Genomic DNA, 24623 nt, shown 5'->3' on the forward strand with positions numbered 1-24623 from the left:
TCCCTATATTCTGTAGCATTCACTATAAAGAGAATGCATTAACGATTGAGTATTTTTGTTCACAGCCAGTGTCTGCCCACCAATCATATTTATTTAAGCTGAGTTCTATTTGTGGTTAAACTGTTTTATGGATAAATGACACATTTTATGGAGATACAAAAGCAATATTAACATAATGTTAGCTTTTATGTTAGCTTGAAAAAATCTTGTTTTAAAAGTTTGCATTTGAAAGGTTATACAGGCCTTATGCAATCAGACACACACTCACACACACAGAAAATGCATTACTAAGTGGTCGCTAGGGTGTTCTGGCTGGTTGCTAGGTGTTGCCAGGCTGTTCTGGCTGATTGCTAGCATGTTTTGGTTGGTTGCTAGGGTGCTCTGAATGGTTGCTAGGCATTGCAATGGTGTTCTAGCAAGTTGTTTGAGTGATGTTAGAACATTTTGTCAATATAAGTCTATGGGATTTGGGGAATTTTTGATTGTTCGTTATGGGAAAACCGTAAGATATAGCAACTGGAGTCAGAACAGTCTAAAGGTCTGTGCCAAAATTGATGGATGTAGCTTGAAAGCTCTAGGAGGAGTTACAACTGATCATTTTAGTCTTGGTTTAGGGATTTTGAAAAACCCTCAAACCATGTCTGTGGAATAACAGTATGTTGGCTTTGTCAAGCAAACATAATAACAGGAAGATTTTACAGTATAAGCATCTCAACTGGTAGAGCATGGCACTCAAAACACCAAGGTTGTGGATTCAATTCCCAGATAACACACATGGTGACAAAAATGTATAATCTTGAATGCCCTGTCACTTTGGATAAAAAGCGTCTGCTAAACACATCAATGTAAATGTCATTACATAAGGCAGGCTTCTTCTTCTTCTTCTTCTTCTTCTTCTTCTTCTTCTTCTAAAGACTCTTAAGTGCATTTGTTTTGAATCCATTATACATAAGTGTTTCTCATGTCTCATGATAGTCATATCATCAAGAAATAAGCTTGTCCATTTACAGCACTGAATGTTTCCGCAGATTTACACAGCTGAGGAGCTTAAATCTTTCTCACAATGGGCTGGGTGTGTTCCCGGAATCAGTGTGTGAGATCCAGACGTTGACGGAGCTCTATCTCTCCTGCAACGGTCTCAGTGCCGTCCCTTCCCACATCGGCAACCTTCAGAGGTCAGCACACATTACATGACTGCCACCAAACAACCTTAGTGTGAAAAACATTACCTTCTACACCTTTAAAAAGCCATTGAAATTGCATGACAAGAGTAGTTTTTTCCTATGTAGATGTTTTTACTATTGAAACAGGAAGATCGGATCAGGACATATCGAAGTTCTCATCCATTTTTTTTTTTAAATACCAATAGGATTTAAATTACGTAACAGCCATGAAACATGATTTGCTTATCGGTTTGCAGGCAGAATTAAGGGGAGGGATATTCTTATTTTAGAGAGCATTTTGATTGGACAAAAATCTGTATTTTTGGTCCATTTATCCTGGAAGGGAATGACTGTACCTTTTAAATGTGTATATATACTAAAAGTTATTTTTGCCAACTTTTAGGAGTACATTAACATATTTCAAAGCTAAAATTCTCTCATCATTTACTCCAGGTCATTTGAAAGAAATCAAACATTGTAATGAGTGTGATTATGGGTTATATTCCAAATAACCCATTGATTTTATACAGTTGGCTACATTCAAGTGTGGTACCAAAGAGCCTTTCAAGCGAAGTTCTTTTTGTCCCCTAAATGTGCCACTAAAATGCATGAAGTGCAGGCGTGCATGTTACGCTACCAGATTAAATCAAGCACAGAAATCAACCTAGTTTTACTGCTCTCAGCCCAGCACATATCAGGAGGGCACTGAGTGTGCAGGGATGGCCTGCAACGGAGTCTTACTGGGATATTTTAGACCCCGTTTACATGTGGTATGAAAAAGCGTCTCGGGTGATCCGATCACATGTGGACTGGTGAGACACATCGCTGTTTACACCTGGTCGCTTAAACATGTCTCCTGTGACCACTTGTGTTCAGATTTGGAGGGGAGGGTCTCTTATTTCCTGACGACATACTGTACATCAATCACTATGTCAGTGACTTAACTGCATGATAATAAACCGCAAAAAGTCACAAACGACAAAGTGCGAATAAAACCGGTGCGCTGTTTCTCCAAGATGCAGTTGAAATTTCTAACCACATCATCCAACCACAAACGCAATATTTCGAGCAGAATTCGTATTTTTGTGGAGTACCTGTATAAAAGGAGCTTCAGGAATTCATGCTTCTCACCAGTGTCCCTGCATGTTGATATCAGACACACTGAAGAAGATCTGTGAAGTTCTCTTGCTTGGGTTCACTTTTAAAAATGTTATTTCCCTTTAAAGCTACTCATAACTGGCAAAGTTTAAACTCTTGTTTTAGCACAGTGGTTGATTGACAGGTGAGGGGTGGTGCTTCACAGCTGTCCAGGACGCATTCAGGATGGATTAGCATTTACACCTCAAATGTGGTGTAGTCACATGCGTTTTTGACTACCTCTGTAAACGGATGTGGGTTTTTGCCAGTGATGGTTACAGATAGCGAAGCTGTTAGCTTACCTACATTTCTGAATAGAGAGGTTGTGGCTTCTATTTTTAAATCAAGTAGCTTTTCAGTAGTGAAGCTATATTTTTGATTAGGTAGCGGTGTAACTTTGACAAAAGCTACACCGCTACGTCATGCATGCGCCTGTTGTTTACTACCACCAGTTTTGAATCAGAACTAAAGATGTCAGACTCACAAATGAATCGCTCATCTGAGTCGGTTCTTTACAATGAATTGGTCACAAGTGATAGCAAAGTGGTCTGAATCGGTACTTGATTCAATCTGAATGACTAACAAAGCTCATGTGCACACTGCTGATTCATTTGGTGTGCACACTCACTTGCCAACGTGCTCACAGAATATTTTAAAATACGGAAAATAAAGATAACGCTGCAGTGAATCTACGGGAAACCAAACCTACAAATGTGTCCTATCATTTGCCAGTGATGAAGAAGGTCTTTATTAAGTTCAACACGTGTGCAGCTTGTGAACGGCACTGCAGGAAAAGACATTTTACCACCAAAAGATTATCAAAACATTAAGTAGTTTACACGAAAACACATCAGAAAAGTACCATGGCATTACCATGTTTTTTGGACATGTACTGTACCATTACCTGGGGGCACCATGTTAAGACAAAAGTATTTGAGTAAGTTAATCATATAGTGAAGTACCACAGTAGTACCATGGTATACTTTGAATTACCTTGAAGCACCATTAAAATTCAATTGTACAGTATACGAATATGATAGTACCATGGTATTCTTTGAAATATGGTAATTGTATCTCAAAGTACCACGGTATTACCATCTGATACCATCAGAAATCACATTGTTATTGCCCAGATGTGCTCATACAAGAAATTTGGCCTCTGATCAGAAGCATCTTGTACATACAGAACTGCAACAGCAGGACACAGAATTACAGGATACGATGAATAGTATATGTACGAGTTTTTATACAGGAATGTGCAAAGAAAATTATGTTCTAATGGGCATGGGTTTGTACATGTAGTAGTATAAATAAGAACAATAAAATTTAAAAATAGTGATTTTTCATGTTGATCAACCAACATGGGTTTGTATAGGAAGTTTGTATAAATATGAATTTACGTGTTTTCTGCACGTACATTTCATATTGCACCATACTGTATACTTGTTAACTGTATTGCTCTATACTGCTCTATACTGTACCATGGCTTTGATAATCATCATGTGATAAGTATTTTAGATGCTTTTTCTTTGACAGTATGCTCTGTGCATCTGGTTGAAACAAATTAGAATTAAATGTAGCAAGCTACTTTTGGCATGTAGCCTGTTTGCTACTTTCTCTGAGGTGTAGTTTTTAGCTTAGCTTAACAATTTTTTTGTTGAGTTGTTGGTAGCTTAACTAGCTCAATTTTTTGATGAGCTCGCCCAACACTGGTTTTTGGGATCCATTGTCAAAATATTTTACGCCCATTTCCACCTGTATTTAATGCTGACCACTTGTGATTGGGTATCCTGAAACGCATCTTAATACCATGTGTAAACGGGGTCTTAGAATTTGCAGATTAGGCTTATACTGGAATCTTATAACATGAGGGTCTTATTTATAAATACCAAAAAAGCACAAGAAGATCTGCATTACGGTGATTGTACCATGGTTAAAGGGTGTTCTTTAATTCTCACTTAAACGGTTTACTCATCTTCTGTCAGGTTTAAAAAAATAAAGTTATCTGTCTTTATTACTGTACATTAGAAAGTTTTGATGCCTAATTTCATTTGAAGCACAAAAAGCTGGGTTTGGGTTCCCATGCTCATTGAAAACTTAAAAATATCAGTGCATATGAAAAATGTGATTTCCAGGTCTGGAAAAATCATGAAAATAATAAAATCTTAAAACGTCATGAAAAAGTAATAGAAATCTATTATAAATATACTGTACATTTTCCAGTTATGCTCAGCTTTTAAATATTTTATCGGCAAGAAAGTGCTCTTTGAAAGTCCAGTCTCTTTCAAGTTATTTTTAAATATTTGTTTTGTATGAATCCTTTATACAGTAGTCAGTGTACAGTAAAAGAAGAACTGGGAAAATCATGGAAATTCATTGGACCAGAGTTGTGGGAACCCTGATTCAGTGTGAATTTTTTTTAAACAGTCAAAATTTTGTACATTTTATCATATGGACTAGAATTGATAACTTGTCATTAATCATATACTGTATTATATATTACTGTGTGAAATCATACAGTATTCTCTGAATCAATGACTGTCCTTTCTTCAGCTTACAGACTCTGTCTCTGGATGGAAATCGGTTGGATTCTCTACCGGAGGAGCTGGGCAGCCTCGTGCAGCTCTGCAGCTTGGGACTTTCTTTCAATGATTTCCCTCACATACCCTGCGTGGTGGAGAAGCTCTGTGCCCTGGACAAGCTAACGATGGCTGGGAACAGGGTGGAGACCCTGGATCTGTGCAGCCTGCTTCGAATGACTCACATTAAGAGTATTGATTTACGGTGAGCCATTAAAAACATCTCTCTGTTTCTTTCGATATGCACTTCCTACAATTAGGGTACAAAATAGGGCTTGAACTTCTGAAAAACAATTTCAGAATCAGTGAAAGATGCAGAAAACATAGATCATCAACCTTAGGAGGTCAAACCTAAGCCCAAAGTGTACTTCGGTTTTCACACGTACACAGTGAGTGATGTAAATTTCGTCATCAGCAGAGTGCTTGGGCAATGTACACGTGTGGCCTGATTTTTCTAACCTCTTGTACTCTACGCATAGTCTGCGCGTGGAATTACTTGCACTTATTAGTGGGTCCACAAGGTGGCAACACTCACATCTGGGCCATTGCTTTCACAAAGATGGAAGGCGATGTAATCGCTGGTGAACAACAGGAGAAGAAGGTGGAAACAGCAACAGTGGATGTGCACATCAAGAGCGTTTGTGTGTGGAGGTCAGGAGATACCTGCATTTGTATAAGTCCAGTCTGAAAGACCTTATGGGTCTAAAGTCTTGAATAGAAAGTCGGTCAAATACGGTCAAATGGAGTATACTTTGAAAGGCTAGAGTGTTCGACTGTACACGTAAAAACTGAAGTATACTTTGGGCTTAGTATTATATGAGCTATTTTATTTTCTATTTACTTTGTATGAGGTTTCCAATTTTGTAATCTATTATAAACATTTTGGGACATGTCTAAATGCAGTTTTTAAAACCTGATCTGTTTGATTGTCATTTTCAAGTAATAAATATTAAATAAACATCAAAATTAAAAAACAAAAACAAAATGTGTAAAAAAGGGGTTACAGGTAGAGGTCAACCGATATATCGGTTTTGCCGATTCATCTGTACCGATATCAGATTTCTGTAACTATCGGTTATCGGCAAAAATCCACTCCGATAGTTTTTCCCCATGGCGTCCGGTGCTGGAGCGGCTGGGAAGGGTCTGCTATCGTTATACAGTAAGAGAGCGGCCTCTAGAGGTGAAATAAAAACTGTCACTTCACTGATGCCTTGTGGTGTTTGTTTTGACACGTGAGACAACACTGCATGGAGCGGAACACTTCAGATGTGGATTTAAAACATCAACAACGAAAAGGTATGTATACAGTACACTACAGTACACGTTGTCATATCATTATAAAATTAATGAATTTGTTGACTAGATGCTGCATTAGTAGAGAACAGCAGTATGTTTGTTGACAAGGCTGAGAGGATGCTAACATTTTTCCCCTTTTTCTCCCAATTTGGAATGCCCAATTCCCAAAGTCCTCGTGGTCGCATAGTGATTCGCCTCAGTCCGGGTGGCGGAGGACGAATCCCAGTTGTCTCCGCGTCTGAGACAGTCAACCCGCGCATCTTATCACGTGGCTTGTTGAGCGCGTTGCCACGGAGACATAGCACGTGTGGAGGCTTCACGCCATCCACCGCAGCAACCACGCTCAATTCACCATGTGCCCCACCGAGAACAAACCATATTATAGCGACCACGAGGAGGTTACCCCATGTGACTCTACCCTCCCTAGCAACCGGCCCAATTTGGTTGCTTAGGAGACCTGGCTGGAGATACGCCCTGGGATTCGAACTAGCGAACTCCAGGGGTGGTAGCCAGCGTATTTTACCACTGAGCTGCCCAGACCCCCCTAAGAGGATGCTAACATTAAAGCTAACCTCAAGCGGTTTGAACAATGCGACAAAAATACACGCAAGTCCTACCCAAATGTTTAAATTTCATGATTGTTACCATCTATTACCATCAATTTGCATTAGTTTATATCCAACTGGTCACGTTTATGCATTCGTTAGCCAGCTAAGTTGCATATTTATAGCTAGTGATGTGAGAAAGCAAATTAATATATTCATGCAGCTGAGAGAAACATTTAAACAAATCAGAAACACATCTGATTTCAGTTACATTTTTTGTCCTCACTGTAATACGATGTCTTCAGATTGATCACATTCTTGCGCTAAAAAAGGATACACAGTGCAACAAATACAGTTTAACAGAAAGCCGGTGTCTCAATATGCTTTTAAAGTTCTTTTAATTAGATACATCATTTAAAAAACAGCGCTCCTGCACGAGATGCTGAATAAACAAAAACAAAGGGAAACAAAGACGTTTGCCTAACGTGTGTTTACATAGAAAAACAAATGGATGGTTGCACAAGTGTTCGGTGTGAACAGCCCCTTACAGTAGGTGGAGGTCTTTGGCCGTTGCGTCTTGCTCTCTTATAAGCGTTTCTCAGATTAAGCAATGAGTTGTTTAAATGCTTTGTCAGGAAAGATGTTCAACTTGGAAATGTGTGTCTCGAGATCCTCGCATTCAGTTCCAGTCTGTTGTGTTCTGTCTGTTTGAACAGCCCCTGGCCTGGGCTCATAGTCTGAGCCGCTTCACCACCGAGTTCAGCCGAATACCACTGCTATCTGTGAATATTGCTACTTTACATACAATTGTACTGAATAAAAACAGTGTGGTATTTCCCTGTTATTATGAAGTTTGAGTCTGGAGTAATAGGAGTCAGTGCAAGTGTAACCATGTGAACTGTCTATTGAAGCGTTTTAACTCCTCATTTTACTTTTTACTTAACATTTAAGAATATGGACTAAAACTTTTTATTTATTTATTTTATGCACATTAGTTGAAAATGAAATGCTCTTTTTTAACAGCCCGGAATGTTCTATGCAGTAATATAACGGTGCTGAATGGTTTATGTATTTATTGCGCCCTCTTGTGGACTAACAAAACAACGTCAATTTAAAAAATCAGCTGACTTTAAAATTAAAATATTAGTTAATATGTATTAATATTTATATATTTATTTCATTAAAAAAAGTGCAGTACATTTTCATGGTTCAGTCAGTACTGTTTATTTTTGTAATAAAGTTCAGCATTTTACTATTATACTTTGAGTGTTATTTGTTCATTCAGTATCAATTTTAAAAACTATCTGTTGATTAATCGGTTATCGGCAGGTACTGCCCAACTTAGTTATCAGTATCGGTAAAATCCACTATCAGTTGACCTCTAGTTACAGGGTTACAAATTTAGCCTAAATTAAGCTCAGTAAGGGCTGACTAATTTAGAATATAGTTCTTTTGCACAAATGTTGGTTTGTGGTCTTTCATCAACTTATTTACCATAAATTAAAACAAAAATAATTTAAAGAAATTGAATTAAATAAAATTAAATACAAATCTAAATATATTTTTTATTATTTTAATAAAAATGAAAAATATTTGTTTGATCATTTATTATTATTATTTGTTTTAAATAATTTGGTTACAGGGTTGAATGACAGGAATGAAATTATTTTCTTGTCTTCACACCATGCTGCAAAAAGGTTCCAAATTACATTTTTGTTTTTATGAACTTATTTGCCATAAATTAAAACAAAAATAATTTATATAAATTTAATTAAATAAAAGTAAATAAAAATCAAAATATAGATTTTTTTATTTTTATTATTTTAATAAAAATTACAAATATTTGTTTGATAATGTTTTTTTTTTTCATATAATTTGGTAGCGGGGTTGAATGACAGGAATGAAGTGATTTACTTTTCTTCACACTATGCTGCAAAAAAGTTCCAAATTACATTTTTATTTTATAAACGTATTACCATAAATTAAAACTAAATAATTTTAATAAATTTAATTAAATAAAAGTAAATAAAAATATAAATATATTTTTTTATTTTAATACAAATTACAAATATTTGTTTGATCATTTTTTTAATAACTTGGTAATGGGGGTTGAATGACAGGAATGAAATGATTTACTTGTCTTCACACCATGCTGCAAAAAGGTTCCAAATGACATTTCTTTATTTACCATAAATTAAAACAAAATAATTTAAATAAATGTAATTAAATAAAAGTAAATAAAAATATAAATATATATTTTTTTATTATTTTAATAAAAGTGTTAAATATTTGTTTGATAATTTTTTTTATAACTTTATAACAGGGTTGAATTAAATTATTCTTCACACCATGCTGCAAAAAAGTTCCAAATGGCATTTATCTAATAGGCTACATCTACTATATTTCCAAAAAAAAAAAAAAATTATAATAATAAAATATATATATATATTTTAGAAATACAGTAGATGTAGCCTATTAGATAAATGTCATTTGGTTTTAGCTACCTTTATGTCTTTCCTTTCCTCCTTTCTGCTTCTCTCCTGCCTGTCACCCGTCTTTAAGTTATTACTCTCAGCTCAGATTTATGCATAATGCAGGATCAATACACAATGGTAATGTAATAAAATTAGCTATCAGTAAATCACAGCTCATTCTGTTCTCACAGGTGACTCTTTCTCTCTACCAAAGCCCATCCTTCTCATAAAATCATTGTCTTCTAACTGGCTGTGGGTTTTTATTACAACTCATAGTCTGTGACTCAATTTAGGGCTTTTAATACTTGAAATTGTTAACTCAGGGCCGTTCTAAGCCCTGGGTATATGTAATCCTGGGTTATATTTTTCATATTTCACACTGTTTATACTGTAAGGGGGAAGTCACCCACTGGCCCAAGGACGGTATCCAATGGCGTGGCTGAAGGTCTCTTGCGTGTTCTGTCTTATCGTGCGCGACATTAAATAATACTTTGATTATTTGATTTGAGTTCCATGTTTTTTATTAATCTTATCATTAATAGTGGTTAACAAGAAATATACTAGAAAACAGTCCTTCAGAATGAATCATAATAACAATTTATTTACCAGGTAATAGTAATACATTCAAACAATCCAATTAAAATAATAAATCAAACTCAAAGCTATCAGTGAACCAAACATAATAATATAATTAAAGTTGTATTCCATTCAAACATTTACCAAACATAAGAAATACAAATTGCAATTACCTGGTAGTGAAAAAACTACATGCAAACGACGAAGCATGGGAAATCTGATTTGCAGATTCCCCAAGCTTCTCTGCCATCCCTCCTTAAGTACCAAACGATTCCATTGTTATTTCAGATGTGTGTGTTTGATGTTATTTAGGATTTGGTTTATAATTTAGGGAGTTGTAAGTCAACCTTTGATTGAGTAGGTTGTTTGATGTTTACAAAGAATACACCTAATCTGCATACAGCATCTGGTCTCTGTGTGAGACTTGGGAGGGGCATGCCCCGGATAGGATACTGTATTTTATTAAGTTCTTAAATCTTACTTGTGATTTGACTTTGCTGAAAAGGAATGAGACCGTTTTACCAGTCGCACTGAGACCTCTTGAATGATACCAAACATGTATGATCAGAAAACCTTTTACATTACAGAACAGGATAAGTCATAACTTAGATTTAGGGTCCTTAAGATGTCCTGAGGTGAGAGAGAGAGAGAGAGCAGATGTGAGTGTGAATTGCGTTTTATGGTCCCCAATCAGTAGGGTTTGTTTTCTCAGGTGGAGATGCTCCTCTGTGTGAGAGTTTTGTGACGTTGGTTCTCGCAGAATTCTTTGACTTTCCCGGAAGTAATGCAAACAATTCTGTGTCAGTCTTACAATACTTTACCCAGGGTTAGTAATTGATTAATAAGCAACTTGTGTAAATAACTGCAACAGCAAAACAGATAGAAACAGACTAAGTTTTCACCAAGGCTTGTGGGTTTTCTGGTTCCTGGCTGCACCTGCTGTGGATTAGAAATCCAGACAGGCTCATAAAGCAGATCTTGAGCTGTCGTGGGAACTCACATGCAGTCTGAAACTCTCCTTTGACAGAGTCAGAGGGAAGGAGTGACTGAAGGAAACAGGGAGGCGTCTGTCACCTGAACAAGCTTTGAGTTTTTGTGCTGGATTATCCCAGTGCTCCTGACACAGGGTCCCTTCTCAGATTCCTTGAATATTCACCGATCTCACAGGCAGAATGCATGCAAACAACAGATGTGAGTGGGAATTCGAGTTCACGGGAGGGATTAGAGCAGCAGAAAGGTTCAATGCCCCTATCGTTTGACGGTGATAGTCATTAGTGAAATGTGTCGCCTCTAATAAAAGGAAGCAGTTGGGTCAAGATGGTTTGTTTACACAGATGGAGGTGAACCAAAACATAAGTGAACCATTGTGAAGTTCATTGCTGGTTCTCCCAACCCTGACCTACAAGGACAGATCTCCAACTAGGCCTGGACACAAAATATTCAGTACACACACACACATTGGATGTTTTCTGAACTAGCCATTTTAACCCTCCTATTGTATTAAGAAACTGCACCCGCCTTTTGTGTTTCGGGTCATTTGTGACCCGTATTGAAAACCGTTAAAGTGTTCATGACATGCCTTTTTTTTAATTATTTTAATATGTTCCTTGAGGTTCACTTATAATATTAGTAACTTTTTGCACAAATATATTTGTAAAACATGATCCAGCCTCATTTTTGACCCTTTGTCAGAAACGCGTTGTAACAGTTCAGTGGAAAGAACTGGCATAACAATATAGATAATAGTTTAATGATTAACTTAAACAAAAAGACAACCACATGCCGGGCAGCTGCCTGTAACTCTCTCTCTGGTGAACCGCCGTCTCCGGTTGCCTTTATCCCTCTCGGGCTTGATCAGCCTGATTAGGGGCCAGGTGTGCAGAGTTATGGCCCGGCCCGGCCCTCCGCCCTGCCACACGCGTTTTATTTTTTATTTTTGTGCTGCTTCTCCTTTGAGACTTGACAGTAAACGCCCACTGTTACGACTGGCTCTCTGCTCTTGACTGAACTGATCTCTCCTTGCCATCTCACTGCTCAGCCACTACTGGGCGGGGCTACGGAAGTGATAAGGTAAAGGAGTCATTGATGATGTTGTGGAAGCATTCAGATGCAAATGTCTTCCACGGTGTGACATCACAATGTGGAGGAAGTAGAGAACGAGTCATTTGGCAGCTTGGTTTCAACAAATGCTCTTTTTGCAGTGAGGAGGACATTTTGAGTTCTGAAACAAGCAAAAATTCTTGATTATTGTGCAATGGCACTAAAAACCCCCCTTAACAAAAAATGAATGGTCTCATAGGGTATAATTATAGAAAAACTATTTGATATACTTTATATTAATGGAGTAAAATAATTTGTAAAGAATAATAAAAACAAAATAAAAACATGGCTATGGATTATTTCAATCACTTTTGGCATTTTTTAATATCTTATCTGTATTACAGTAATTTCTTCTTTGTTCTGCTTGTCGAAAATCAACTTACATTTTAGAGTTCAAATTTTAGTACATGCCTAATGAATCCCTAAGGCCTTGTCAAAATGGGCCCACTTTGCACATCCATTAATATTTCATCGGGGGTTCATGTTATGGACAACGCCCTGTCCGGTGCATTCTCGATAAGCATTTTTCACCCCAAAAAAGTGTCATTCAACTTTCCCTTGGAACAACTTCACTTACAAACTTCACAGCTGCTTCTGCATCACGCACACACTTTGTTGAGAATGCGCGAGACGGAGGTTCCTGATTTTCGCTGTCAGGACTTCATTGAAGTAAGACAGGTTTATTTTAATTCATCAAGAGGAATAAAATGGTTGGATACAAAACAGGTTTGAACTGTTGCCACAGTTGCTGACAGGTTAAAAATCGCTAGCTGCAATTCCAGCGTTTCTGACATGACATTTACAGTGAAATCGTGAAATTTATCTTCACATATAGCGAACTGTTTGTCTGTATAATCATAAAACCCTGCAGATACAGTGCAGACATTTGAAAATGTTCAGTCTAGACTAATTTTCCCCCCATTTAGATCAGAAAATGAACTTGGGTTATGGATGTAACATGAGTTTTTGGGAGACCACTCTCTCTAAATACTGTGAATTTAAAGGCACAATCCAGAAATTATACTAGCCACACAATGAAGAGGGGTTAACACTCCTAAGAACATGTAATAATCCATTTTTATTCACTGGCATTTTCACATTAATGTGGAAAAACCAGCGTGACAGTTGTAAAAGCAGCACAGGAACAGTACATGTTGAGGGAAATCTCTTTAAATTCTGCAAATGTTGACCTCTGAGACACTGGTATATGATAGGATATCTGCAGCATTATGGAGTGAATTAAAATTGAAATTGTGATGTAGCCTTGCATGTCATATCGGCCTTTAACAGTCTGCATTAACTGCTTCGGTCAGCACTGCACGATCTAATGGCGCCATCTAGCGGCTGTGTGCAGGAAAACAATGAGATAACAGCATCAATATGAGATGACCCAGTGTTTATCATATTACAATCCAAATACCTGGGGCTACTTTAGATGAAATTTGGTTCATAGATGTACAAAAAATGATTTAAAGCTGTATAACATCCTGACGGTGAAAGTGAAAGGTTACAGCTGGTTCTTCTTACATCTTCCCATATGGGTCAAAATTGACCCGTTAAGACAATGGAAGGAACTGTTGCTTTATATATTTTTTTTTTCTTTTTTTTTTCTTTCTATTAAACAATCATATACAAAAATGCATTTTCTTTTTTATTTTGTTTGTTTTGATGGTCTTGACAAAGTCACAACATTTGGTTCCAATACCAAAAACTATGCAGTATTTATAATGTGTTCTTTTACTGTCCTGGGTCAAAAAGGACCCTAAGACAACAGGAGTGTTAAACGTGCACTAAATGATCGTTTCCAATTAAAAAAGTTGTAAACTTAATATCTTGTAATATGTTTTGCACTTTTGATGTTTAAAATGATCTTGACTTACATTAGATGAAGACTCCAGACATGGACATCCAAATATTTTATTCTACATGAGGTGGGTCACCCCCTCATGGTGACCAGCCATGTCTTGTTTTCTGAAGTGTTAATAAACAAAAACTTCACGCATCCATGCTTGACTGTAGTGAGTGTACATTCCAATATGTCATATAAGTAGTTTAGGAAGAAAAATGGCAGCAAACAGTGAAACATAAACATAAAATGACTTACTTATTCTTTAAGACACATTGGACACTATCGTCTTAATGTCCTACTATCTTAGAATTATATTCCACTATTCCATCTGTCTGTCTGTCAGTTTGTTTGTCCAACAACACATTTTTTTCTTTTGCTTTTCTTCATCTTGTGATGGTCTGTGGCAAATATAAGGCCTGTTGTTTGTGTGTAGGTTAAATGGCCTCCGCTGTGTTAAAAGTGAAACCCTGGAGCCCATAAAACATCTCACCCAACTGGACCTGAGAGACAACCAACTGACCTCGCTGGACTTGAGCTCTGCCTGCAATCTAGAGACCCTGCAGTGTCAGAGAAACCAGCTTAGTGCCCTCACGCTCAGCGGCTTCACTCTACGCACACTCCATTCCAATAACAACCGTGAGTACGACACAATATAAGTTCGAAGCCTTGTATATTTACGTTCCTGTGACCACAACTGCTTTTCATGTGTCATGGGCTTGTGCACCATTTACTTGTCCTAGTTTCCTGTTTCTTCATCTACAGATCAGGGGGGTAGGATCGATCTGAAAAGTAGGGGGGACACATTATAAACCTTATCAGCTCATGGCTATTAGTTAGGTTTCGTAACGTTTCGTAACACATACAGGTGCATCTCAATAAATTAGAATGTCGTGGAAAAGTTCATTTATTTCAGTAATTCAACTCAAATTGTGAAACTCGTGTATTAAATAAATTCAATGCAAACAGACTGAAGTAGTTTAAGTCTTTGGTTCTTTTAATTGTGATGATTTTGGCTCACATTTAACAAAAACCCACCAATTCACTATCTCAAAAAATTTAGAATATTGATGACATGCCAATCAGCTAATCAACTCAAAACACCTGCAAAGGTTTCCTGAGCCTTCAAAATGGTCTCTCAGTTTGGTTCACTAGGCTACACAATCATGGGGAAGACTGCTGATCTGACAGTTGTCCAGAAGACAATCATTGACACCCTTCACAAGGAGGGTAAGCCACAAACATTCATTGCCAAAGAAGCTGGCTGTTCTCAGAGTGCTATATCCAAGCATGTTAACAGAAAGTTGAGTGGAAGGAAAAAGTGTGGAAGAAAAAGATGCACAACCAACCGAGAGAACCGCAGCCTTATGATTGTCCAGCAAAATCGATTCAAGAATTTGGGTGAACTTCACAAGGAATGGACTGAGGCTGGGGTCAAGGCATCAAGAGCCACCACACACAGACGTGTCAAGGAATTTGGCTACAGTTGTCATATTCCTCTTGTTAAGCCACTCCTGAACCACAGACAACATCAGAGGCGTCTTACCTGGGCTAAGGAGAAGAAGAACTGGACTGTTGCCCAGTGTTCCAAAGTCCTCTTTTCAGGTGAAAGCAAGTTTTGTATTTCATTTGGAAACCAAGGTCCTAGAGTCTGGAGGAAGGGTGGAGAAGCTCATAGCCCAAGTTGCTTGAAGTCCAGTGTTAAGTTTCCACAGTCTGTGATGATTTGAGGTGCAATGTCATCTGCTGGTGTTGGTCCATTGTGTTTTTTGAAAACCAAAGTCACTGCACCCGTTTACCAAGAAATTTTGGAGCACTTCATGCTTCCTTCTGCTGACCAGCTTTTTAAAGATGCTGATTTCATTTTCCAGCAAGATTTGGCACCTGCCCACACTGCCAAAAGCACCAAAAGTTGGTTAAATGGTGTTGGTGTGCTTGACTGTCCAGCAAACTCACCAGACCTGAACCCCATAGAGAATCTATGGGGTATTGTCAAGAGGAAAATGAGAAACAAGAAAATGCAGATGAGCTGAAGGCCACTGTCAAAGAAACCTGGGCTTCCATACCACCTCAGCAGTGCCACAAACTGATCACCTCCATGCCACGCCGAATTGAGGCAGTAATTAAAGCAATAGGAGCCCCTACCAAGTATTGAGTACATATACAGTAAATGAACATACTTTCCAGAAGGCCAACAATTCACTAAAAATGTTTTTTTTATTGATCTTATGATGTATTCTAATTTGTTGAGATAGTGAATTGGTGGGTTTTTGTTAAATGTGAGCCAAAATCATCACAATTAATAGAACCAAAGACTTAAACTACTTCAGTCTGTGTGCATTGAATTTATTTAATACACGAGTTTCACAATTTGAGTTGAATTACTGAAATAAATGAACTTTTCCACGACATTCTAATTTATTGAGATGCACCTGTATATCTCATGTATAGCACACATATGTAACACATATATATCATACTGTATATAACACACATACTGTATGTAACACATATATATCATATATCGCTGTCACATAAATATTGTCTTACTGAGTCATATTTACAATTTGTAATTTACTGCAGTGCAGATATGCCCAGTCTTTTGTCTGCTTGGATGTATGTGTAGTTTCCAAACAAAACCTTGCTTCATTTTGTTCAGTGCTCTGCAGTGTGTAAAAAATGATTGCAAACCTGACTTTGACTTTGTTCGCTCAGTAGTCCTTGATGAAAACCATTTGGTGCTTGCAGTGGTAGATAACTGTTTACCATTTACCCCTTGCGCATTTGTTCAGTTCACTGACGAAGCGACCGGTTCGTTATCTGTGTCCAGCTGGAAATTCTTCATAGTGTCCAAAACTCTTAAGATATAATGTATAATTTGTCAAAAAAGTGGGGGGACTAACTTAAACATTTTGAAATGTGAGGGGGAATTGTACCATCCCAGCTAAAATAAATGCTACGTCACTGCGACAGTTGATGTATCAGAACTGTAGTGTTGTTACGGTCTTATCTTCTATAGGTCTGACCACAGTGAACATCTACCCTGTTCCCAGCGAACTAACACATATGGACCTATCAAGGTAAGGGATATATTGATCCATATAATCCTTCATAACATGTAGTGTGGTAGCTAGACATTGGCTTGACAATTTTTATTTTTACTGAAATTGAAATTGCTGCGTAAAATGACAAAATCACAGCCAATTTCAATACATAAGATAAAACGTGGTTAAATGCTATTAAACTCATTTACAAGAGACTCCTTGTATACCAGTCATGCCCTTTACCTTGCATACACTTGCACAAGTCGAATACGCTCTTCTAAATGGGATTAAGTTTATTCAGATCTCTCCTGGCTCCTGCAGGAATCTCCTGGAATACCTGCCAGACTGGGTGTGTGACAGCAGGAAGATTGAGGTGTTGGACGTCTCCTGTAATCTGCTGTCTGCACTCCCAGCCAGGTGCGAGCATTTGTGTGTTTGTGGGTCAGGTTTTGCCTATTGCCTACAGTACACTGTGGGGACCTAATGTCCGACAAGGATTATAAAACCTGAAATCACCCACATTGTAGGGAAGAGCCAACGGTCCCCAAAAGAAAAACAGCATAATAAACATACAAAATAATTTCTTAATGAATATGTAAAAAGGTTTTTTTGTTCAGGGGTATGGGTTAGAAAATGTCAAGAGCTTAGTCTAACAACAAAAGAAGTCAATTGAAAGTCCCCACCATGATAGTAAAACAAATGTGCATGTGCATGTGTGTGTATATGTATGTATGTGTGTGTGTGTGTGTGTGTGTGTACTTAGCTATACTTTGGGGACAGATTCCCCCCCAAAGGTGAGCTAAATAAGGCAAAATCTCCCTTTGAAGACTTTCAGGGACATCCTCAATTAGTAAAGTCAATTAATAAATAAAGCAAATAGGGATAGGGTTAGTCTCTAGTAATTATAATTAACTTTATATATAAACAGTAGATGTACATGTTATATCCCCATTTATATAGCTAAGTAAACGTGTGTATGTTAGTGTCTGTGTGTGTGTGTGTGTGTGTGTGTCTTCAGACCTAAACTGCTTCTTCATCTTCACTTTCAAGACTAAAAAAGTCCTACTGCTCCCCAGGATGTTAATGTCAGCATTTTGTACTTATTTATTCAACAGAAATTGCCCATTTGATATGAAAAGTGTTGGTTAAAGTGTATCTGGTCAGACAGTGCCTCTGAATGGAAATGGGACAGCGTTCATCAGCACATGCTTGATGAAGCCTCTCTGCCATCTCAAAGCAATGTGATGTAAATGGAAGTTAGTGGCCGATTTGAGACTGGTAGTGTTGCACTCTCTGCCTCGCATTAAAATACTGTGTTGGTATTTTAAAGGAATAGTTCTCAAACAAATGAAAATTCTGTCATTATTTACTCACCCTCATGTGTTCCAAACACAGTTTCCTAACCCTAACACAAAAACAGATTCACGCACATCTTTTCCATATAGCGGTAGTTCATAGTAACCACAGCTCCAGCTCATGAAAGGACAAAAATCAGTAGTCATATGACTTGCGAGCTATTTTCCAAGTCTTCTGAAGCCATATGATAGCTGTGTGTGAGGAACAGACATATCTTTTAAGGGAACACTCCGGGTTTAATACAACTTTAGCTCAGTCGACAGCATTTGTGATGTATTGTCTACCACAAAAAATGTTTTGACTCGTCCCTCTTTTTGTTGTAAAAATCGAGGTTACAGTGATGCACTTACAATGGAAGTGAATGGGGCCAGTTTATGGAGGGTTTATTGGCAAAAATGTGAAGCTTACATATAATTTAATAAAAGCACTTACATTAATTCTTCTTTGTATTTTTTGAGCTGTAAAGATGTTAAAATCATATTTTTTAAGGTCGTATTAGGGTTTACACGTGTTGTTGTCATGGCAGCTTTTCACAGAAAAGGTTAGCAAGCGATTGTGTCACACTAAAATCATGTTAACACGCATACAGTATAATAAGGTTTACAGATTGGCCCCATTCACTTGCATTGTAAGTGCTTCACTGTAATTTTTTAAAGAAAAGGAGAGACAAGTCTAAATTTCTTTGTGGTAATCAACATTACGCCACAGATGCTGTCGATTGAGATTCACTTGTATCGAACACGGAATATTTCTTTTAAGTCTATTGTTCTAGACATTGTAGGAAAAAGAGTTGAATGAAAATTCATCAAAAAGTCTCCCTTGGCATTCCATAGAGAAAATAACAGCATTCACATTTGAAATGTCATGAGAGTATGTCAGTAATGACAGAATAAACATTTTCGGGTGAAGTATTCCTTTAAAGCTGAAGTATGTACGTTCTGCACTACTAGCGTCACCGAATGGAATTGCAAAAATATTCACTCTTTTCAAACAGGTTTCCTGAACACTCCCCCTGTAATCCAATGGTTGGTCAAACAGATAGTCCTACCCCAAACTCACGCCATTGGGAGAGCCAATATTGTTGTGCTGGGCTAGTCTGATTGCCCAAACAAACAGAGCAAAGTTGTGAAAACAGCACAAAGCTACAGTGTTTACACTTTTTGTGAAAATCAACCTACAATTGGCTCAGTTCTTTCTGCATATTAAACTGGGATAGAAGAAAGTATTTTAACATCTGAAAAATGTCACGCATCGTTTTAAGGGTGGCGGCTGTGTATTGATTGTTTGTTTGCTGTCAAGATTTCTTGCCTCATTCAAGACTGAATAAGTTTACAGCCCGATTCCTTTCATTTAATTTTTTCACTATCCCTTCTTTTCAGACTACTTAGCAGTCTGAGTCTCCGTAAACTGCTGGCGGGCAACAATAGATTGGAGAGACTGCCTGACCTGCTCGACCACATCCCGCTGGAAACACTTGACCTGCAGCACAACAAGTTAAAAGAACTGCCAGAGAGCTTCTTCTACAAGGCCTTAAAGTAGGTCACTCCCTCCTTCTGTCGTCTCTCTGTTCCTTTTGCTCTCCGGGCTGTGCTCTCTTTTTTTCCCCCTCAGTTTTTCCCTCTCTGTTTCTTGCACTGGTTGTATGTGACAGGTGCAGTGCAGGCTGCAGTGGCATCTCTCTCTGCTCTGTGGGCCTTCAGTCCTGCTGCTTGAACTTTTTATCACATCTCACAGTCTTTTACAGGAACATATCAAACCAGGGAACTCTCTGGAAGCCACTCTTTAGAGATAATTAGCACTTTATATGATCTGTCAGGATGTTCCCACAACCAGTGACGTGGACAACGGACTACGTTCACACAGCAGAATAATATAGTTGTCAGTGCAGTTTTAGAGTTCTAAATACAGTTATCACACATGCACACACAGCCGTCAATCCCAAACACTGAATGTGTGAGTATGACCTACACTGGCAGCCAAAAGTTTGGAATAAGAGACTAAGATATGCCTGTCAACAACACTCATTTACACCTCCATCTTTGCAGTAGTATCAGTGTCATCATAAATTACAATAACAGAGTGTAACCGTTTATTAAGGCTGCGTATAGCGTGTTAGCGTCTTGAATGCAGAATGTAAACATGACAAATTACACATTAGGTCTGTTCCAAAACTTAGTGAGCTGCCTCGCTGTCTCCTGCTTACATAGGCAGCTGTCTTCTATGGCAGCATCATTACTGAAATGATGCCTCATAAAAGAGCGATTTGGAACACTACATAAGTGACAGCTTTGCACATCATTCAAATAGCGCTCCTCACGTGCAGCGCATGAGACTCAACTTACAACTGGTTTCAATACAGATCACGAGAGAAACGACTAGTGGAACAGACCCATTATCTACTTCATATATATAGTAATTACTTTAAATCATCATTGAGTATTTAAAACAGCTTCTTTTACTGATCTTGTGTGAAATCTACTCATAGAATGAGGCATGAATCATTTATAACACATTTAATGTCACATAAGTTAAGTTTTTACATGTAGACTTGTGTGTCCTCATATTTAAATGCTCTTCTAAATGCCACCCCCAGTGGTGTGGCGGGTGTCTTATTTGCAAACAGTATGCCGTTGCTCATCTTTTTCGAGCTCCTTTTTGGCTCTGAGCGTAGAATGAATAAGAACTTCGCTGTGAATAAACTGGGGCCTTATCGCCTAACTTTGTCTTTTTCTTTTTGTCTATTAGTTTAAAGTATCTGAATGTATCCGCCAATGCACTGGAGACAATCCCGCCAAGCAGCCAATCAGAAGAGAGCCTCAGCACCCTGCAAGAGCTCTATCTCACAGGAAACAACCTGAATGAAAACAGCGCTGCTCTACTGGTTGGGCACCAGCACCTGCGTGTCTTGCATATGGCTTATAACCAACTGCTGTCCTTTCCTGCTAGGTACCTATTAGAGCCCGACCGATATGGGATTTATGAGACCGATACTGATTTAAGAGGGGGAAAATTCACAGATTACCGATATGGTGACCGATTTAGCTAATTTTTGAGCTGGAATGAAAACAGAACTTTTCTATGTGGATTGTGCACCGATTTTGCACTGATATGATTATGCAAAGGTACTCAGAAGGCTGCTTTCTTAAACAAATATTTTTATCAAAGAACATTTGACATTTATTATTATACATTGTCAACAAATTCTAGAAATGAACACTGAGAAAATAAAGAATAAATAAATATACAATAAATAGCTAAATAAACATCAGTATTACTGTTTAGTATCAGTCAATTGTTGACCATTAAAATAAAGAATAAATTCAAATAAAATAAATAGCTAAATAAACATCAGGGACCGGTTGCACCAGCTATACGTACATTACAACTTAGCCTAGTTGTGGTGTAAATGGGCACTAAGTCACAATTTACGCACTACTAAATATTTGAGCGTTGCACCATTAAATTTATGTAGGACTTAACCCTACGTATAAACTAAATATTTACGGAAGCCTCTGACTAGGAGTAAATGATGGAATAAAAAAGCAGGCTCACTTAATGACATCAATGAGCTCATGTTTTGCGTGACAGGCTTCAATCCTTTTGACATATATGATGGTGTTGGCATTTACACTCATTTACATTTATGAGAGAGAGAAAAAAATCTTAAGCGGCTCTTCAGTATGAAACCAATCTAACGGTGCCTTTTTTAGGGTGCGTCGCCCGGTGTCAAGATTCAACACATTCAATATATATATATATATGTATATATGATATTAGAATGAATAAATTCTATTTTTCCAGCCTGTTGTATTAGTATGTATCACCCCTCATTTATTTTAGATACAGTTCCTATATATTATTATTTACACAGGGCAAATATACTATTTATTAAATCTAATTTTATTACGTATCCTATTTTAATGTCTGGAAAACCAGACTTCTAAATATTACATTTTGTAAATTCGGACGAAGGGGGTACCAAACTGTGAATCCTGAGCAAAACATTTTGGTGAATACATGTTTACTCATTAGCTTCCACTCAGCTGACAGCAATGAAAGTAGCTATGTGATTAGCTAGTTAGCTATAAGCTTGTTGTTATGGAGAGTAAAAGATGGACTTTATTTACTTTCCTGCATTGTGTCTCACCAACTAGGCAACAGCGAAGCGTGAAATCAACACTCACCACACACAATCCACCACCGCACCGTTGTCTGCTGAGCTGCAAAAAGATGCTCTGATGTTTACCTTTCAATCTGCTACCATACTGACTGCACTGACAAACTATAGCTGGCTAACATAACAAACAGATGTGATCAACATGAGTGACATGGTTGTCAGGGACAGGGTTAACGTTATATTAGTTATATAAAATGATGGGGTAACTTTTTATTAACATTCCAGTATGTATTTCACAAACTAGTTAGCAGTTTACCCAGAAGAGACCGCTCAACTCCACACCGCTGAACTCCACCCTGTCTGCAGAGCCACCGTCAGCTCAGAGTCAGTGCTGTAAACAGTGGAGTCAGAGCACGCTCTGCTGGACAAACTACACTGTGACACCAATTCTAAAGTATTGTTTTCTGCATTATATGTTCTGAAAAAAAGTTTTCATATCGCCGCATATCTGTAAAATATACGCCGATACCGATATATCGGTGAAAGGAAAATATCGGGCACTAGTACCTATACCTTAATTAGGAGATCTTGAATTAATGTACTCCCACTTTGGGATGGGAGGGAGAAATTTGACATCCTAACTCTTTTAGTCATATGTAACCCTAAAACAGGTTGTGTAATCATTCCAAAAAATATGCATTATATTATTTGTATAGTTCAAAAAAAAAATTCTTACTTTCTCTCTGGGATGTTAGGCAGAATGACAGCCTCAGTCACCATTCACTTTCATTGGATGTAAAAACGATGCAGTGAAAGTGAATGGTGACTAAAGCTAATTTGTGACCATGGAAGAAAGAAAGCCATATAGGTTTAGAACAACATGAAGAAGAGTAAATGATAACAGAATGTTCTGTTTTGGGTGAACTATCCCTTTTGCAGTGCTGTTGTCCCTCTCTGAATAAGCCTCCGTGTTATGCTTGTAGCAAACTCAGTAAACTGGAGGTGTTGGAGGAGTTGAATCTGAGTGGGAACAAGCTGAAAACGATCCCCTCCACTGTGTCCAGCTGTAAGAGACTTCACACCCTCATTGCCCACTCCAACCATATCAATGTGTTCCCTGAGGTCCTCAGCCTGCCCGAGATCAAGGTCAGTGTGTGTTTAGGTGACACACGATGAAGTGACATGTGAAAGAACAGGCATAAAGATCTTAAGGGTCAACCACAGAGTTTGGAGGTAGCAGTGACAAAAGCAAAGCAATATAAATGCATAGTTCATCTATTTTTATATATTATTTCATCTAATTTTATCTATATGAACCAACAGCTGCTATAATTTGTATAGACAAAAACTGTTGTATCAACCATATTAATTGTCATTTTTTTATACATTTATGATTTTATAATGCAAATGTATATCAAAATCTGAAATCTTAAATCTAAATATAAATGTAAATGTGAAACCTAAAAATAAATCTTGCTAAACATTTGAACATGCAAATTCGTGATGCCCCATGGCAGTGTTGATCAGTGGTGAATACATTTTCAAAACTTTTTCACTACATTGAATGATCTCTTAATGTTTAATAATTTTTATTTACAGTATACTTCACACTTATATGAAATATGTACATATTTGTAATATTTATATTTGTTTTTAAATATTAAAATAATATATTATAATATATTATTATAATATATTAAAGGATATTTATATAAAAGATTTACATTTTAATTTCAAATGTAGTTTTATATGTAGATTTTTATTTAGATTTCAGATTTTTTTTTTACATTAATTCATAAATGTGATTTTTTTTTATTTTATTTTTTTTTTATTTTTTTTTTAAAGGAATATTTTGGGTTCAATTCAAGTTAAGCTTAATCAACAGCATTTGTGGCAAAATGTTAATTACCACAAAAAATAATTTCGACGTCCCTCTTTTCTCTCAAAAAAAAAAAAAAAAAAAAAAAACCGAAGATCAAGGTTATAGTGAGGCACTTACAAGTGAATTAGGGCCAATTTTTGGAGGGTTTAAAGGCAAAAATGTGAAGCTTATAATTGTATAAAAGCACTTAAATTAATTCTTTTAAAACTCATGTATTATTTGAGCTGTAAAGTTGTTTAAATTGTAATTTCTAAAGTCATTTTAGGGTTTTAGGGTTGTTGACATTACATCATCATGGCAACGAAGTTGTAAAATTGGCTAGATCTTCACACAGAAAAGGTTTGTAAGTGATTTTATAAAACTAAAATCATGTTAACATGCATATTGTTTATGTCTTGTGGCTATACTTTTGAAAAAGTGAGTATTTTAACCCCATTCACTTCCATTGTAAGTGGCTCACTGTAACCTCGATTTTTGCTTTTTTAAAGAAAAGGAAGGCCAAGTCAAA

General features: G+C 37.2%; 1 protein-coding gene across 1 annotated transcript in view; it reads left to right on the plus strand.

Annotated features, from left to right (window-relative positions):
• Positions 1–24623, plus strand: part of LOC127427619 (PH domain leucine-rich repeat-containing protein phosphatase 2-like) — a 112798-nt gene that overhangs the window by 74937 nt on the left and 13238 nt on the right. The window contains exons 7-14 of the mRNA XM_051679164.1: positions 1029–1175; positions 4854–5084; positions 14153–14355; positions 16736–16796; positions 17082–17177; positions 19496–19651; positions 20862–21062; positions 23217–23379. Coding sequence (XP_051535124.1) covers positions 1029–1175; positions 4854–5084; positions 14153–14355; positions 16736–16796; positions 17082–17177; positions 19496–19651; positions 20862–21062; positions 23217–23379 — 1258 coding nt within the window. The remainder of the gene's footprint in view (positions 1–1028; positions 1176–4853; positions 5085–14152; positions 14356–16735; positions 16797–17081; positions 17178–19495; positions 19652–20861; positions 21063–23216; positions 23380–24623) is intronic.

The sequence above is a fragment of the Myxocyprinus asiaticus genome, chromosome 1 (assembly GCF_019703515.2).
Source record: "Myxocyprinus asiaticus isolate MX2 ecotype Aquarium Trade chromosome 1, UBuf_Myxa_2, whole genome shotgun sequence".
In the NCBI taxonomy this organism is placed as follows: Eukaryota; Metazoa; Chordata; class Actinopteri; order Cypriniformes; family Catostomidae; genus Myxocyprinus; species Myxocyprinus asiaticus.